The 20,000-nt window shown below is 37.0% G+C and overlaps 1 protein-coding gene across 1 annotated transcript in view; it reads right to left on the bottom strand.

Annotated features, from left to right (window-relative positions):
• The window catches only part of LOC111056308 (probable E3 ubiquitin-protein ligase HERC1), a 151,523-nt gene that overhangs the window by 12,814 nt on the left and 118,709 nt on the right, over positions 1-20,000 (bottom strand). Inside the window, exons 33-35 of the mRNA XM_039435338.1 lie at positions 15,026-15,301; positions 10,877-11,084; positions 5,294-5,487 (exon numbers count right to left, since the gene is read on the bottom strand). Of these exons, the coding sequence (XP_039291272.1) occupies positions 5,294-5,487; positions 10,877-11,084; positions 15,026-15,301 (678 nt within the window). The remainder of the gene's footprint in view (positions 1-5,293; positions 5,488-10,876; positions 11,085-15,025; positions 15,302-20,000) is intronic.

Below are 20,000 nucleotides of genomic sequence, written 5' to 3'. Positions count from 1 at the left end.
TCTCAATTTGGTAGAGAGTTAGTGGGGAGGATATTTTTAATATTGTTTCTCTATGGTTGTAATTTGCTGCACCCCAAACCAACAGTCCTTATCTCAAAAGTGACTCTACAAGTGAGAAATATACTATTTTAATCCTATCTTTACTAATAATTATATGACGAAGCTGGTAGAACTTATAAATGAGCTTTCTTATTTTCTTAGTTGTGTACGACATATGCTCATCCTATTTCAATCGATCATCTACAATTATACCTAGATATTTGACAGTAAGCGCCCCGCAGCTTTGCCTCCGTCACTATGAAACGCCATAGGATACAAACACACTGAAAGCGGAGCGGAGCGGAGCGGAGCGTGGCGGAGCGGAGCGTGGCGTGGCGTGGTCAGAGCGTTCATGATACACACAGGAAGCGTCTGAGCGTCAAGCGTCAAGGGCCTATAGTGAGGTCCACGTTATAATGGCAGTAGATAAAGATAGGAGAATAGCGATGCCGATTCTCTGCATTAATTAATTATATTTCTACACTGTCAAAAACATAATTGGCATCGTTGTGGACCTAGAAAAGGATAGTACCACCGGCTTTGTCGAATGATAGACAAGGATAGCAAAACCAAAGTTCATCAAATACTGTCATTATAACGTGGACCTCACTATAGAAAATGACGTTGTCTAGTTTGTACGGACATTACTTTGTGAGAATAATTACTTAAAGTATTGGATAAGCCTATGCTAGGGCATCGACTACTTGTTGGATATCAACAAGGGAAGATAATTCATTACTTATATCGGATAGAGTATCAGTGAAGGCTGGTGTACCTCAGGGCTCTATACTTGGCCCTTTGTTGTTTTTGCTATATATAAATGATGTGCCAAAAGTTATATTCCAGGGTAGAGTTTGCCGATGACACATCATACATTTGCAGCAAGTGTGTTAAGCTGCGTACACATATTCGCGCTTCCAACCCGCACCGAGCACGCTCCTCCCTCGTACCGCCCTCGTACCACCATCGAACCACAGTCGCTCCGCCCACGCACCCATCATGAACGTTACGGAAGATGTTAGATCTTCTCGCGTTCCCCGGTCGAACCACTGTTGCTCCCCGGTCGATCATCAATCGCTCTGCTGGAGTGACGTTCGGTTGCGGAGCAGAGCGAAAGTCTGTACGCACCTTTAGAAATAACCTACTCTAGAACATGGTACGCCATAGTGGAGTAGGTCAATTTCCACACAGAAAAAACTAAACAAGTAGAGGACACATTAAAAGAATTTTTTGTAACTAACTATTGTATGTAATATTGTAATTTATCTAATATTTTGTGTAATTGATGTTGTAGTTTTAGTTTTTTTGGGAAATAAACATTTATTTATTTAAATAGAATCTTTCTTGAACATTAATGCCATAGCCCAATACCTTTCTCAACTCAAATTAGGAATTAATGAATCAAAATCCCATTTTTTACAGTTTACACATAGAAATAGTTCCAGGATAAATCAACTTATTAATGGACAGATAAAAGAAAAAAATCTGGTGTGGTACACTCACACAACTTTCCTTGCTCATATTTGAAATTACGATCAGACTTCTGTATATGTGTATATATAATTGTTTTCAGAGTACTTTTTCCTTTGTGTAAATTGTGAAAATCGATTATTTTTTTAGTCCTCATTTTTTTAAAGTCGTCAAAACAGCTGTTCTACAGAAGAAATATCTCGACTATGTGTTCTTTTTATGAACTGCGCTACCTACCTACCTCATGCACGTGAAGGAGGTTACTAAGTCCATTTATCAAGGATGGGGTGGACCCCCCATTAGTTTCCTAGGAAGGAGACTCATGCCAGTTGATAGAGCTGATAAATAACTGTACAGGGTATGAATTTGAAGAAAATCGGTCGTCATTTTTGAGAAAATCGTGAAAAACATGGTTTTTAGTAATAAACCGCCATTTTTCTCAAGAATATTACGGAGCTCCTGCAATTTTCCCAGAAATGAGACTCATGTCAGTTCATAGGGCTTATAAATAGCTATCCATGGTATAAATTTGAAGGAATTCGTTAGAGCCGTTTTCGAGAAAACCTTGAAAAACATGGTTTTTTAGTGATTATCCGCCATTTTCTCAAGAATATTACGGAGCTCCTGCAATTTTCCCATGAATGAGACTCATGTCAGTCGATAGGGCTTATGAATAGCTATCCATGGTATAAATTTGAAGAAAATCGTTAGAGCCATTTTCGAGAAAACCGTGAAAAACATGGCTTTTTAGTAATTATCCGCAATTTTGAATTCAATTTTATTGAATTTCTTATTGTCAGATCCTCATAGTATAAGGACCTTAAGTTTAAAATTTCAAGTCAATCGGTTGATTAGGAATGGAGTTATCGTATTCACAGACATACTACACACACACACAATCAATCAAGCTAATCAGCAATTGTATATAATCAAGCTATCAAAATGAAATAGTTTTCTCATAAAAACATTTTTCTTCCGATGGTTACTTTTTGAGAAATGAGCGCATAAAGTTTAAATTTTTGGGACAGAACATTTCAAATTCGGTAAGAAATCCAAGAGATTTATAGGATACATTCTCCTCGGTATTGTTGATTGAATAAAACAAAAATCTTTTGAAAATTTCAATTTTTGAGAAAGTTATTCAATTTACCAAAAATAACTCAATTAAAAGTTGTTTTTTGTTATTTTCAGTAAATTTAATAACTTTCTCTGAAATTGATATTTTAAGAAAATTTTTGTTTTACTTGATCAAAATTACCATGAAGAATTTATCCTCTAAATCTCATGGATTTATCTCTTAGGCGCTCATATCTCGAAAAGTAATGATCGGAAAAAATGTTTTTTTTTTTTCTGAGAAAACTATTTTATTTTGATAGCTTGATTATATACAAATCGAGAAACTTTGAAAAATATCACCAGTAGAAAGTTTATTTTTAGCTTCTGCACAGCCTTGAATCATAGAGAAACAATAGTATAAGTAGATATCCCATGGTATAGGGCGTTTATGTCGCAACTTTTACTGTTATCTCAAGCCGATTACTGTCGATTATTGCCTATTTTTACTGTTTGTTACAGATTATATTTTTATTATTATCATATGATTTCAATACATTAGTTACCAGAACGTTAATAACAGTCTAGTATTGAATGTATTAAAATAAAGATGGTTGGTTGATATGAAGAGTATTATTTATTCAATATCTAACATGGCGCAGTCGAAAATAAAATAAAACAAGAATAATTGAATTATTAAGTGTTCAAGTGAGAAGTGATAGCTCAATATTGAAAATGGAATTCAACAAACCAAGTATGCTAGTTATACATGGGGATATCGCAAATAATTTTGCCAACTTCAAAGAAGAAGTAACAATTTATTTGACTGCTACCGAGACTGTAAAGAAATCTCGAGAAATACAAGTAGCGAGATTGAAAAACTTACTGGGACCTGATGGACTTAAATTGTACAACACATTATCAGGGGAGAACGACATTGAAACGGTTACCTCAATTCTTGAAGTTTTGGAGAAAGTTTTAATTTAATATTAATAGATAGTTTTAATATTAACAACGTTAATAACAGTTTAGTCTTGAATGTATTAATATAAAGGTGGTTGGTTGATATAAAGAGTATTATTTATTCAATATCTAACACTGTTTTAACCGGGTAAGAGTGTATGAACGGCACAATATGAGAGACTACAAGTGTCACACAGCTTCACGGGAAATAACTACGTGGACTATCGGCTTGAGATAACAGTAAAAGTTGCGACATAAACACCCTATACCATGGAGTATCTATCTACTTATGCTATTATTTCTCTATGCTTGAATGCACAAAAAGTTTTTTCTCAAAAAAACTCAAAAATAAAGTTCTTGTTTTAGTCGATAATAATGGAACTAAATCCTTTTTCAATTTCAGATTTATCTTTAATTTGTTGTTGAACTTTTTTTCTCAAAAAAACTCAATAATAAACTTCTCGTTTCACTCAATAATAATGAAACTAAATCCTTTTTCCATTTCAGATTTATCTTTAATTTGTTGTTGAACTTTCAGGGTACTTTCTTATTTCTTAATAATCATGCAATGGATGAGTGTAATGATCTGGTGAAGAAGTATTTGCTTCAAACTCCGTTTTCTCCTTGTCTTTTGAATAAGAATGTGTTCTGAAATACAAGCGGTGAGCTTTAGAGTTCCTAGACTCCCCTTTCAGTTATTGGTAGCTTCGCCACTGATAGTCACTAGATTCCTAGGTCTATAAATACCAAAGACCTTAAAGAGATATAGACCCACAATGCCTATGCCTTCCCAATGATAGCTCTTACTTGAAATTGAAGGCCGCCATTGGGGTATTTTAGCACGAGATATTATATATTATTTATTTGTAATACTATAGATCACAAAGGCATTGGTGGCATTGGTATGTAATAATCTTATGGGTTGCCCCCTCAATGGCGGATTTCAATTCCAAGTACGACACTAGCGCTGCATGTGAGTCTATACATCTTTAAGGTCTTTGATAAATACAGGTCATGACAAGATCCCGTGATGCATTGCAAAATCGCCATTTTATGGGGTCCTAGTTCACCAATTTTCAAATTTATCAGCTGTTATCATTATGGATTGAACAACATGATGTGTTATTTTGTAATATTGTTGAAGGGATATTGCTTGGCTTTGAATTGTAATAGTTATTTGTGCAACTAGTGCGCAAAGTGACAGTTTGCTGCACCGAAAGAAACGTTTACGCCCGAGCCGTAGGCGAGGGCGGAATGGTTTCTTGAGTGCAGCAGAGGAACTTTGCGCACGTATTTCACATTAAGTTTTTCCTACAGTTACCATTGAATATGAAAAGTGGGAATTATGGGTAAAATTGCCTGAAATGCATCAAATGTTTTTCTGTGTAATTTTATTATTGATAAAAGCCTTAATCCTAAAATCCTAAAGTCCTCGTTGTCGTTGGTTATAATATATAATGAATAATAATTAGCGCGTTGTGCTTGGTTGCACCTCTGCTCACTATAGCAGCCACAGCAGTCACTGTTACCAACTTCATTTTGATTTTGCTGCACTGTTGCTCCATATAACCTACTAAGTATTTTGCGTTGCCATGTTGCAAATCTGCAGTGCAGAAAAATTTTTCCCGCACTAGAGCGGAAAAGTGATTCTTTGCGTTCTGTAATCAGTGCAGCAATGGACACTTTTCAACGTAACTGTAGGAAAAATAAATTGTTCAGCAGGGTTTTTGTTTTGCCCGTTGATCTGAATAGCATGTTTTTCACTGACCTCATGGAAATTGGCCTCAGTAACTCCGGATAGGTGGATATCGCGAACGCCGATCAGACTCCTGGCATATATGCAGTCATTCTCTTCCAGGTCGACTATGTTGACAGGCTCTTGAATGAGCAATTTCCAGACGAGCGGAGAAAGCGGTAGAGCTAGGGGCTTCTTAGTTCGCATCGCCACTCCAAGCAGGATTCCTGAAAATCAAATTAGATTCATTAACTTTTATGCTAAAATATTACAATTCTGGATGCATAATTGATTGAAAATCAATAAAATAAAATAAATAATAAATAAATCACCAATAAATAGAAATTAAATAATTTTTGAACTATTTTTCATGACACTATAGTCAAGTTTTTTGAATAAAAGTTATTACAGCTACACCTTTTCCAATTTTATTGGAGAAATTATCAAGTTAATTTGAGAAAGTATCAATTGTATTTGAGAAAAGTCACTTGTAATTGATTGATTGATTGAGTACTTTATTTATGTAGATTACAATATATACTGGCTTATACACTTATATACAATAGCTTACAATACAGCAAAATTATAGATGAATTTACATAATATAGACTAAGAAAATAATTATTTAACTGTATATGATATGAAAAAGCAATTTGTAATATAATAACTATAGATAATAATCATATTGTAATGCATGTACATAAATTGGCGGAGCTTTGGACATATCAATGTCCATTCTTCGGAAAGAGTATTAAAAATATCCTCCCCACTAACTCTCTACCAAAAGAGAGTATAATTGAGAAAATGTCAGATGTAGATGAGAATAGTCAATTGTATTTGGGAAGTCATCACATGTGATTGAGAATAGTGAATTGTATGTGATAAATCATCAAATGTAAATGAGAAGATATCAATTGAAAATAAGTAAATTTTCCAATTGACATGTCGTGACTCTTCTGTAGCCTACAGTACAGGTTTGATTTGAGCAGGAAAGGATACTGTACTTCGCACATAGTATTCCAATAATTACTATCATAGGCTTTGCATGGGGTGAAAATAAATATTTTCAATGGTGAAAGTATTTCCCCTGTACTGTTTACGAATGATTAATGAGAATTATTTCTATGTATGTGTTGGCAACACGACTCTTGTCTCCAAACATTTTGTGAAACATTGCACTTGATGAAGATCAAATTCTCTGTTTACGGCGCAATTGAACTTTATCATCAATCAATTGAATCTCTTGATCAAACAATTCGGCAGTTCTTCAATGGATTTTGGAGCTTGAAAATGGTGCTTCATTCAAAAACTTTTTTTAAATCATTTCCCAATTACAACTGACAACTTCTTGATTTCAAATCGTATGTTCTCAAATTGAAATGATACTTTCTCAAATAAAATTCACTATTCTCAATTACAAGGGATGACTTCTCAAATACAATTGACTATTCTCATTCACATCTGACGATTTCTCAAATACAAATGACTATTCTCAATTACAATTGATACTTTCTCGAATACAGTTGGAAAAGATGTAGTACTCATACTAGAATAAAAGAGTACTAGTTTTAATAACTTTTATTCAGAAAACTTTACTGGAGTGTTGTGAAAAATAGTAAAAAAACAAATTTTTTACTAGCACTTCGTCATGGAATGTGGAATAGATGGATACATAAATATTATACGATAAAACACACTATAATAGTGAACTACCTTACTAGTTTACACTAGACAAGGCAAATCACTGTTTGATTTGCTTATACAGTTTTCGGAAAGTCACTGTGCAATCAGATTGTAGGACTGTGATATCGGACTGTATTTAAATTGATTAAAATACTATACCTAACCTAAGCTTACATATCAGACTATACACTTCGCAGCAGACCACACGAAGACACACAATTGACCAACTTCAAGTTGGTGAGGCGTCCGGTCATCGTTTGATGCGGCGATGAGTAGAGTTATTGGACTAAAAATATTAAAATAATCTCAACTCTTATAAATATTTGTAGGCTTTGCCCAAAATTATGTTGAAAAACTCCGAAATTGAAAAAAACCCGATAAGAACATGATGAGTATGAGGCTCAATACAAATATGAATCGAAGAAAGCTTGCGGATCACTCCCGTCCCCCTCAAGTCCTTGGCTAGAGCCCCCAGCCTACAGGCTTCAGACCGTTCAAATAAGGTCGGTTGCAGACGAACCACTGTCGCATGTGGGATGTGGAACCGACACACCACAGAACAATACGACTAAGGCCGGTTACAGAGCTCGACCGACCGTCAGTGCGTGTGCACCATCCTGACCACACGCATCCATAGATCAGTTTTTCTGACTCACAAAATGGACGTCTTTGCAGATTGTTTAATTGCAGCTAATTATCTTCGTAAACGAAATATTAAAAGACGTAGATATCAAGTTCACCCGATGGTCGCCCAAAGAGCATTTCAAAGGAAATTTAGTACCATAACATACTGTACATGATTGCTTGGGGATGAAGATTCATTTCTTTAACTACCTCAGAATGTCCATCAGAAATTTTGAAGAGTTATTTCGAGCTTGTATCACCATTGGGAATACTTGCAGTCACTTTAAGCTACCGATCAAGATTCAAGATTGTTCAAGATAGCGTGTCAGTCGACCGATGGAACGGATGCGCACGAGCTCGACCGATGGTCTTCGTACGCAGTGTAAAACGCATGGTCCTGACCGTGCGCATGCGTGCCGTCAGTACGGATACATGGAATATCTATGGAAAAGACAAGCGCGACTGACGTACGCACTGAAGTTTTTCATGTACATTTTCATGTATGTTTTGAAAATAAATAAATGATTGATTGATTGATTGATTGATTGAAGGTCGGTCGAGCTCTGTAACCGGCCTAACACAGAGAGACTTTCACACTACATTCGAGAAAACGTGCATTAGTGCAACAGTTTTTATCATGCTCGGTAGTTTTTATCACATGTTTTCTATCATACAGGTGTTTTCAAAGTCACAGCGACTGCGATTGAGGTACAGAAGCTAGGGGAAGCGTAGTGCTCAAACCAGTGGTACGACAATCGCAAGGAAAATAATCGCATACTAAAGCGCGCAACGCCATGTGGAAGTATCAGTGCCACTGCCATGCCTGCCAATGCATTCCATATGCGCTGCGTTTGTGGTACCGCAGAAGGAAAATAATCGCTCCCACATCCCACATGCAATAGTCGTTCGTCTGCAACCGGCCTAATGATCGAAATACATCGCGCGTTCTCGGCTACTGTCGAGGGTTTCCGGTAGCTGCGTTCTCCCTCCTTCCCACGACCCACCGTCTCTACCGCTTTAACGAAAATTTGCGCATTTCAAATATTGTTTTAAAAGTAAGGTTATTCTTATACGTGTGAGTTAGTTGACCGAACGTAGTGAGGTCTATGTTTCAACTTGATTTGCTTTTGTCTGTCTGTATGTAACGCGATTACGGCCAAACGCGTTGATAGAATTCAATGAGATTTGACAGGAATATTCCTTTTTCGTCGATGTACACACAAGTTTTTTTTGAAATTTTGCATTTTAAGGTTAATATGAAGAGAAAAGGAATTCTTCCATACTCCGATAGGCTATCACTATATATATATCAACTACTTTGAAGATAGGATCAATCAGACTATAGAATAATTAGCCATAATCAATCAGCTGACAAGTATTATATTCATTGCATGCATTATAGAGATGTCTGACCGTGTCTTGTGTCTATTTCTATAAGGTAGAGTTTTCAATATTTTTTATGAAGCGTGCCATCAGAATCAATATTCTCAAATTTGAAAAACAAATTTAATAGGTGATTAAAAATTAAATAAAAATGAATTGATTAAAATGATTAAATGAACTGAATAATGCCGAAGAAATTATAATATTCTTGATCGGGAAAAATTAATATTTAAATAGTTGAGAAATATTTTTATCAGATGGAAAGATTATCACGAAACTGGATAAATCATCAAATGGAATACAAATTCAAACGTGAACTGAGTTCATAAACATACGTGAGTTTTTGATCTTGGAGAAAACAAATAACAGTTTTTAAGTGTAAATTATGATTCAACTGAATCAACTAGAACAGGTGACATCAGTTACTTGTGGATGAGGAAACTGCGTGAGGCCTACTGTTCACAGAACTACTAGTAGTCGTGTTTTTAAATTGCTTGAATTAGTGAATGTGAAGTGTGAGCCATGGAGGAAGTGGAAGAGGTAAACAGTATTATTAATTTGAAAGAAATTCAATTTGCCAGCATTTCTAAAATTTTCTAGAAGAGGGTACTTGAGGACACAAACTCACTTACCCATTGGAGTTGGTGGGGGGGGGGGGTGCCGCCATTCCGCCACTGCGCAACTTGAAACCCCGATAACAGCAAACATTTATTTAAATTCCATAATCCGGGTGCACAGTGATTTTCCGAAAATCCTGTACTAAGAACTAAATGAATAAATTCACTTACTGTGACAACGCGGCAGGTCCACCATCTTCCAGGTAATCATCCTTTTATACAGTATCAGCCAAAATAAACAGTACTGAAATGATAAGCATAAATGGTTAGCATATTGCTAACATTGAAGCACAGTATTGAACTCTGGATAGTTCGTTTATGCAGTTCAATGGTTGTCCAGTTTGGGAAAACCACCAATATTTTTGAACATTCTTCTAATTGACCGATCGACCCAACGGTGAATTGACGTTATTGTTAATATTCAGTTCAAGAGAAGCTCGCATTCTCGGTGACTGTGACACTTTCTGCAACATTGTTGCCTGTTAGACAGTAGTTGGGCGACCTGAAAAGCCCTTTCGCTGTGTCAGAACACTACCTGTTATTCGAAATTTTTTAACAACACCAAGTGCCGGTTGCAGCCTGTTGAATTTTAACCATGATTTATTCCACGAGAACCAATCAGAGAAGCCGTCTTTTCAGAAACGCCTTCTCTGATTGGTTCTCGTGGAGAACCGTCTGTTGTACAACCGGGCTTGAGAATCGCAGCATTTCTAGGCAGGTTTTGGTGGAAATGTTCCAGAATACGTAAAGCAGTGTGTGACAAGCTTGGACCACCTGCACGTCCATTTCCGTATGAGCGAGAATAATGCTCTACGATAAGTTTTTCTACAGTGTTGTTAGCACCATGCTAATAAAAACTAACCTCAAATAGAAAGAAGTAATGAACGCGAAGCCGTGGCAACTATCACCAATATTGAATCAGCTGATCGAACTACAGCTGATTCAGTTTCAGTGCTGTTTATTTTGGCTAATATGGTATTATCATAGACAAACAATAGCGTGAGTAGATATCCCATGGTATAGGGCGTTTATGTCGCAACTTTTACTGTTATCTCAAGCCGATTACTGTTGATTATTGTCGAATTTTACTATTTTGTTGGGGTGTGTATGAGCGGCACAATATGAGAGACTACCAGTGTCACACAGATTCACGGAAAAGAGTTACATGAACTATCGGCTTGAGATAACAGTAAAAGTTGCGACATAAACACCCTATACCATGGGATATCTACTTATGCTATTGTTTCTCTATGGTATTATCGAGTAGAATTATTGAGTTTAACATTATTGGTGTATAAATGTTGTCTACCTAGAAACTTGAACCAGAGAAGGTGGGTCGGGTGAGTGAGGGCGGGGTTGAGCAGATACTTGTCCTGGTTGTATCCGTCCTTGTTGAGGGCGTTGGGCGTGGCTATGAGGAGGGGCACGCCCCCATTCAGCAGCTCCTCACACATCTCGGTGATGGTGTCGTCGAACACGCCCCCTGCGTCGTCCGCCCCTTCCCCCACCAGCTTCACCTGCCAACAAAAGTTACTAGTAGTTCTTTGAACAGTGGACCTCGCGCAGTTCCTCCTCTAATACTTCCCATCACAGTAAATTCTGACAAGAAATTGGTGTAAGAATTACTGATTTTGTTAGCGTATTAACAAGTTTTGGGCAATAGCCTGTTTTTTCTTTTCCGACTATTGTATTGTTTGCTCTATCTAATAAATAAATAAATAAATAAATAAATAAATTCTAATCATCTGTTGAAAACAAGTACAGGATGTTTCAGAGAAACGGGAAATTTTGAAAGTTAAATAATTTCAAGAAAAACAAATACAGTCGAACCTCTGTATAACGAAGTCGATTATGCCGAGAAAAAATTCGCTGCATAGAGGTATTCGTTATTGAGAGGTTCTGTGAAGAAAACTTCCACGATCCTAATGGATCTTATAATATCGTATCACGGCGGTAAATGAATGGATATTGTACATAAAACATATTATTGTGAATGGTAGGGTACCTATTAGGCCAATATTAATATGGAAATTTGAAAATTCATGCTGTTTGAAAAATAGTTATTTGTATATCTAGAGTGAAAAGTACGACTTTTTCTCCCTGTGGGAAAAGTTTGAAGCCGAGGGCAACAATTTTCCTGAGGGAGAAAAAGTATTTTTCGCTCGTGATGTACACAACATTTTTCCTCCAGCTACATTTTTTTTATAGAAACTGCAAATACAATCATTTTAATAACTTACGTATTGGTAGCAATGTTTCCTAACAACATAACCTAAAATCTAAAACCTAAAAACCGGTCATCTGATTGGCACTGCCGATTGCGCTATCTATCAGCAAAAGTTGTAACAATTATATCAGCTGGGTGTCTACCAAAAATGGCTGACTCCGGTTCAGATTTGAATTGCAGATCAAAAATATTTGTTGGCTGGTATTTTGAATAGAATAAAATATTTTAAAAATTGTATAACTTTTTATTGTCCACTAATATTAAGGATATAATATCATACAAACATGAGTTGATCAAATTTCTGGTTGTGGTATTGAATTCAGTTGACTCGATGACAGACACCTCTTTATGCTTTCTCATCTGAGCTTAGACCTTCTAACCTATTACAATGTAAGTTTTTAAAATAGAGATGCTTCCCATGTTATTTAAATGGTGTCACTTTTCCTCCCTAGGGAGTTTTTCTGTTTTTACTACCAAGAGCGAAAAAGTGACACTTTAGTATTATGTTTCAGGGAGTAAAGTAAGTACTTTAGACAGAAGGTGGAGGAAAACATGTTTTTTAAATATTTATAGAATGTAATAAGGAAGTAAACTCACCAATTTATTTCCAGGAAGCTTGATTTGTACTATAAGTTGAGTTTAATCAAAGTACATACTCTGTAGCAATATTTTTCAACTTTTTCACTGGTACACTATTTTTCAGTTTTAAGCCTGATAATTTTGAAAGCCTCTATAACTTCTTGATCTGACAGATTCTTCTCCTCAGGTTCGTCACAGCCATCATCATCATAGTCGGTTTGAAGAATTGAAATGTGTGACGAAAGCAAGAATGGGAAAGCCCAGTCGTTCACCTGCCTGGTCTACAATAATGACAAGTTCTTGGAATTCAATTCCCGACTTGTGATTCACCCTCTATTGACTGTCTACCACCCTATCTTCTTCCTACCTCAATTGCCATTATTTTTAGTCTATTGACCTTTCTGCTGAAACTAAACAATTCCTTGAAAATAACCGTCTACTTCCTATACACACTGTATTTTGTATGTTGAAGTCAAGAGAGAACTTTGTTGTTGAGAGGTCCGAAATTCGTTGAATAGAGGTAAATAAGCAGCCAAAACTCTAAAATGTCATGGGACCAGGTAATAATTCGTTGTGTAGAGGATTTCATTAAGTGGAGGTTCGTTATAGAGAGGTTCGACTGTATTTAAATAAAGTTTTTCATATCATTCAATATAGTAAAAATAATGCCATTTTAGAATAAATAATACCGTAACATTTATTTATTTTTTGAAGACATCTTGCAGGTGTGTTCCTTTACTACGCAAACATTCCTATAGTCTCTTCGTCACATTGTTCATGGTTTTACGTAACATTACAACTGGAATTTGAAATCGCTTCTCGAATCTTGGCTTTCAATTCTGCAACACCGAAAGAATGTCAACGGATATGGCGAGCGAAGCGAGCCTGACGGCTAGTGAGACTATAAAAATATAATCCATAATCTATTTACTAGAAATAGAAATTAACAAGGAATTCAACTAGACATTCTATTAAAATTTAACTAGAATTTCTATTAACTAGAAATTTTCTATAGTGAGGTCCACGTTATAATGACAGTATTTGTTCAACTTTGGTTTTGCTATCCTTGTCTATCATTCGACAAAGCCGGTGATACTATCCTTTTCTAGGTCCACAACGATGTCAATTATGTTTTTGACAGTGTAGAAATATAATTAATTAATGCAGAGAATCGGCATCGCTATTCTTATATCTTTATCCACTGCCATTATAGCGTGGACCTCACTTTGGAATTTCTATTAACTAGAGATTTTCTATAGTGAGGTCCACATTATAATGGCAGTGTACGATTGACAATACTGTTGCTGTCCTTTTCTATCATACAACAAAACAGATAGCACTATTTCCCTCGCGCTTTGCAATGTTGTCTATTTGCCAGAATATTTTATATTTACTTTTGATAGTGACTGTACAAAACTGAACAAACCAAATTCTCAGCCGCCATTTTCTTTCTCCATTATATCAAAATACTGAGTACACAAGTCGTATAATTGATTTAAAATGTATTATTGAAACAATGAAATAATTTTTAAACATTACGGAACGAGAAACACAAATTAAAATACCTGAAATGACATTTTAAAAGATGATAACTAACCATCCTAGACTTCATCCATGCTTCAGTTAGCCTACCCGTATAGGTTAGACCTACTCGTACCGGTATAAATAATATTGAAAAGTTATTGCAGAATTAATCCATTGAAATTACTCATTTTTAAATAGTATCTCTATTTTTCTATCATTTTTAAAGAAAATTGGAATAGAATACCTACCAAATAACTCAATTTCTGTTGTTTTGAAATTCAGATTGTTGTATCACAGTTTTTTAAATTAGCCGCCATTTCAGGTTTGTATAAAAATCAAAATCTGATCTCAGTCATGAAAGCAAATTTTTCAATCAAATTATGAAAAATATATTTTCGTGATCAATTTGACATTAAATTGATTATTTTATTAAGGAAATTATAATTATTATTGGATTGAATTTAATGGGATGAATTAAAGTAACAGCTGTGTACAGTCAGTGGCAAAATGGAGAGACTTGGCAACGTTCTTTTCCTATCTTCAACCAAAGACCTTAAAGATGCATAGACTCACATGCAGCGCTAGTGTCGTACTTGGAATTGAAAGCCGCCATTGAGGGGGCAACCCATAAGATTATTACATACCAATCAAAGACCTTAAAGATGCATAGACTCACATACAGCGCTAGTGTCGTACTTGGAATTGAAATCCGCCATTGAGGGGGCAACCCATAAGATTATTATATACCAATGCCACCAATGCCTTTGTGATCTATTGTATTACAAATATATATAGATATAGTATCTCGTGCTAAAATACCCCAATGGCGGCCTTCAATTTCAAGTAAGAGCTATCATTGGGAAGGCATAGGCATTGTGGGTCTATATCTCTTTAAGGTCTTTGATACCAATGCCTTTGTGATCTATTGTATTACAAATATATATATATATATGGATATAATATCTCGTGCAAAAATACCCCAATGGCGGCTTTCAATTTCAAGTAAGAGCTATCATTGGGAAGGCATAGGCATTGTGGATCTATATCTCTTTAAGGTCTTTGTCTTCAACCACTGCCATTATAACGTGGACCTCAGTATAGTGTTGAAATAGTTGCAAGCAAGCAAACCTTCCATGCCCTACTGGGCAGCCTGAGATCGGCCGGTCGCATCTTGACAACCTGCTTGGCGACCTGCACGAATATCGGCTTAGTGGAGGGCGCTGGACCGGTGCGCGACCGCGTCAGCCGGCGAATGGTGACCTGTGGCCCGTAGTTGCGACCCTGCACCATGGTGCGCGACATGCAGCGCACCAGTGGCAGAGTGTAGACGCGCGGGGCAATCAGGCGGCGCACCTCAGGTGCACCCAGCCACCTGTAGGGTAGCACACTGCACCAATCGTTCCCCTACAACATAAATCACTCTTTATTACACTGCAAAAGTGGGTGTACAGTTACAGCATAGAGAAACAAAAGCGTAAGTAGATATCCCATGGTATAGGGCGTTTATGTCGCAACTTTTACTGTTATCCCAAGCCGATAGTTCACGTAGTTCTTTCCAATGCAGCTGTGTGACGCTGGTAGTCTCTCAAATTGTGCCGTTCATACACTATCACCCCAACAAAACAGTAAAAATTGACAATAATCGACAGTAATCGGCTTGAGATAACAGTAAAAGCTGCGACATAGATTCCCTATACCATGGGATATCTACTTACGCTATTGTTTCTCTATGGTGTACAGTTACAGTATCAAAAATATATAATTAAAACTATGCTAGGCAAGTGCAGACGTTATCCCACCTGTGATCTATTCAATGATTTTAAAGTGTTAACCGTTTGACAGCTCTACATAAAAAACCTAATATTTTACATAAAAAACAATAAACATAAATTTAATAAGCGTGTAACCGGTTCCAACTTGAACTCACGCCCTACTAGAGACATATTTCAGCAAAATAGAATGGACTTAAATGTGAGTAGTGTTGTATTATGTAGATGGCAGTGGCCACGGTTGAGAATTGGAAGGTTTAAGGTTATGTTTAAAAAAGATGTAATGTTGATTATGTTGTAATGTATGGAGTTTCAATAAATGAAATAGAAGAAAGGCAATGACTTTCATTTCTAAAACATGGCGACGAGGAAAATAATTTGACAAAGTGCAAAACAGTTAATTTTGGCGTCGGTAACCGTCCGTTTTTTTGGTTAGAATGGAGGTGCGTATACCGGCACCGCTCACATTGGAGGGTGACGTGGTTTCAAACTGGAAAAGATTTAAACAAAATTTCGAAATTTATTTTTCCTACAGTTACGTTGGAAAGTGGCCATTGCTGCACTGATTACAGAACGCAAAGAATCACTTTTCCGCTCTAGTGCGGGAAAAATTTTTCTGCACTCCAGATTTGCAACATGGCAACGCAAAATACTTAGTAGGTTATATGGAGCAACAGTGCAGCAAAATCAAAATGAAGTTGGTAACAGTGACTGCTGTGGCTGCTATAGTGAGCAGAGGTGCAACCAAGCACAACGCGCTAATTATTATTCATTATATATTATAACCAAGGACAACGAGGACTTTAGGATTTTAGGATTAAGGTTTTTATCAATAATAAAATTACACAGAAAAACATTTGATGCATTTCAGGCAATTTTACCCATAATTACCCACTTTTCATATTCAATGGTAACTGTAGGAAAAACTTAATGTGAAATACGTGCGCAAAGTTCCTCTGCTGCACTCAAGAAACCATTCCGCCCTCGCCTACGGCTCGGGCGTAAACGTTTCTTTCGGTGCAGCAAACTGTCACTTTGCGCACTAGTTGCACAAATAACTATACTTGCTAGTGGAAAGAGTGCGGAAAAGGAACCAGTGAAAGTTGCAGTTTTTCTAAATACAAGGTGGGGCAGAGCCGACTGACGAGTTTGGAGGGGGCACTGCTCAGCCTGTGGTGGGAGTAGACAGGCTCGGTGGGCGTCATTGTACAGTCCCGGGAGAATAGTTTTTAGTGTGCATCATGAATTGGACAGGGGAGCATCGCGGTTATGTTGTTCGCGCTTTTTACGAAAATCAACATTCGATTATCGCAGTTCAACGGGCGTTTCGACGACATTTTAACATTCCTGTCCACAAACCCGTCCCATCTGTGAACTCTATCAGAGCGTGGGTTCGTCAACTCGAGAAAACTGGTAGTACATGACAAGAAAGAAGACATGGCGCACCAAGAACAGTGAGAACTCCCGAAAATATTGAAATTGTGAGAGCAGCAGTCGAGCAATCACCGAGGCGTTCTGCACGCAGGCATGCAATAGCTTTGGGGATGTCCAGCCGTTCAATTAGGAGGATTCTTCATGAACATTTGTTTTTTCATCCATATAAAATCATGATTGTGCAAAAATTAAATGCCGCCGATTGTTTGAACCGTAAAAATTGTTGCAAGGAAATGCTTCAACGCATCCCGGCAATGGCGACTCTTTTCTGCAGTGACGAGGCTCATTTTCATCTGTGTGGAGCTGTCAACAAACAAAACTTCCGGTACTGGGCAGCAAATAACCCTCGACAACTTCATGAAAGACCACTTAATTCACCAAAAGTGACAGTTTGGTGTGCCGTTTCTCAATTTGGAATGATAGGGCCATACTTCTTCGAAGATGATGACAACATCACTGTCACTGTCACCTCCGAGCGTTATGTCACAATGTTACAAACGTTTCTGCAACCCAATTTGGAAGAACTTGCTGAGGAACAAGACTTGGGGGAAATATGGTTTCAGCAGGATGGGGCTACAGCCCACACAGCGCGCATTTCAATGGATTTGTTGAGAGAAATGTTCCCAGGGCGACTTATCTCTCTGAGGGGGGACGTGAAGTGGCCGGCACGCTCACCCGATTTGAGTGTCTGTGACTTTTTCCTGTGGGGCTACCTCAAAGAAAAGGTTTTCAAACATCGCCCACACACTTTGGAAGAGCTTAAGGAGAAAATCAGGGAGGAGATTCAGGCCTTACCAGTGGCAATATGCCAAAATGCGTTTGAAAATTTCAAAAATAGGCTACATCAGTGTATAGCTGCTGATGGCCGCCATTTAACCGATATAATTTTCAAAAACTAACACTAAAAACTATTTTTCGAGGTGAATTCAATAAACCAAACCATTTTTTTTTCTAAGTCAGTCGGCTCTGCCCCACCCTGTATAATCGGCGATGAGGGCCTGGACATATACAACAACTTCAAAATCAGTGATGACGAAAAACAAAAATTGGATTCTGTGCTGAAAGAATTTGAGAATCATTTGGTTCCTGAACGAAATAGAATTTATTAACGTTTTCTGTTTTATAAACGAATACAACCTATTCACATATTCATTGAAGATCTAAAAAAACTTGTCAAGACTTGCAATTTTGGGGATCAAAGTGAGAAAATGATCAGAGACAGAATAGTGTTGGGGGTGCATAGAAGTGAAGTGCAAGAAAAACTTTTAAATATTCCGGACTTGACTTTGGATAAGGCAGCTGAAATCTGTAAGACTTTTGAGGTGACGAAACAACAAGTAAAAAACATTCAAGGACATCAGGATATAGACTCTATTTCACATCACCAGAGACAAAAATTTTCTACCAGAGTGAAGGACTCTTCAACTAAAGAAGGACAACATCATTACTCTTCATCTAAAGAAGGACAAACTTATTGCTCAAGATGTGGAGGTATCCACGTTAATTAACAGTGTCCTGCTACAGGTAAAACATGCTACAAATGCGGTGAGCCTAACCATTTTTCTAACAAATGTTGTCTAGATCTACACTTACTGATTGCTTAATATATGGTGAATTTGAAAATTTAAATAGTAATATGAAAATTTGATAATATAAAATTTGAAATTTATAACCCAGGCGCCACGTTAATTATTAGGGAACGACCCTCGAAATTTGAATAAACAACTACCACGGCATAACTCTTTAGCAGAGACATGAATTCATTTGAACTATATAAAAAACAATGTACATTTACTTTATTACTTTTAATAAAGACGCAGTCCAGCAATCAATGAATGTAGAACTACACATCTTTCCCAACTATATTGCTTCACTCCATGATTAAAACAATAAAGAAGGGAGGGGATCTAATGATACTTGTGAAATAACAACACAAGGCAATTTTGAATCATTAGATAAATATAATGAAAATAAGCAAAAGGCAAATGAAATTGACACTTTACAAAGAAACAAATGAGATTTTCAATGTTGGTTAAATATATCAAATGTCCTTTGGAATTTTAGTAATAAGTCTATTGAGCAGAACACCGAAATATGAAATATGATTTTACCGTTTATGAAATATAATAATAATGTTTATTAAGAGTCTCTATATTCAAATAGGATAATGCCCAATACTACGAATCACAAAACCTAAACCCTATTTAAACAACAATAATACAAGAAAATAACCAGTGTGGCAAACAACAACAACTTAAATTACACTAACCTTATATGTTGTATACCTCGCGGACCATGGCCTTTTCGCGCACTTTTAAACTGCTCACTTTACATTACAAATTATGAATTTTAATTATTTTTCTTCAATGGTGGTTTTGATGTGATGGTGTTGATGTGGTGGTGGTTTTCCGGAAACAGGACTCCATTTCAGCCCCTAGGGCTGCGGGCTGCACGCTGCTCACTCCTCAGACATGTTACTCTAGCCGTGGTTCACCGAAAAGTGTCCTCGTGTTCCCAACTCCACGTGCTCGCCAACCCTCGAACCATTGTTCCACCTTGGATCACTGCCCCAGTTGGTGCTGCCCCCTATCTGATGGCACTCCACTCACGCCTGGCGTCTGGCTGCCACCCTTTTGTCACTGGTCAGCGTCGGTTATTTCACCGTTAGACTTTTGACCATCATTGTTTCAACCTCTACCCCTCTTTGCCATAAGCTGGTTCCTTTTGTACGTTTTGAGGCAGAAAGTTGCAAGTCGAAAACTGTCTTGGCCTGGCTTGTAGCTGTAGAAAACCAAGGCCTGAGATGATTGTTACAATGTTTTAAAAAACGGGTTCAAGCTATAGAAGAAAACTTGTTTGTTGATAGTCTGGCAGTACTTGAGCACGGTAACTCTGATGGC

The sequence above is a fragment of the Nilaparvata lugens genome, chromosome 9, assembly GCF_014356525.2.
Source record: "Nilaparvata lugens isolate BPH chromosome 9, ASM1435652v1, whole genome shotgun sequence".
NCBI classification, from domain to species: Eukaryota; Metazoa; Arthropoda; class Insecta; order Hemiptera; family Delphacidae; genus Nilaparvata; species Nilaparvata lugens.
The sequence above is the reverse complement of the archived record's forward strand: the minus strand, read 5'-3'. Positions and strand labels throughout refer to the sequence as shown.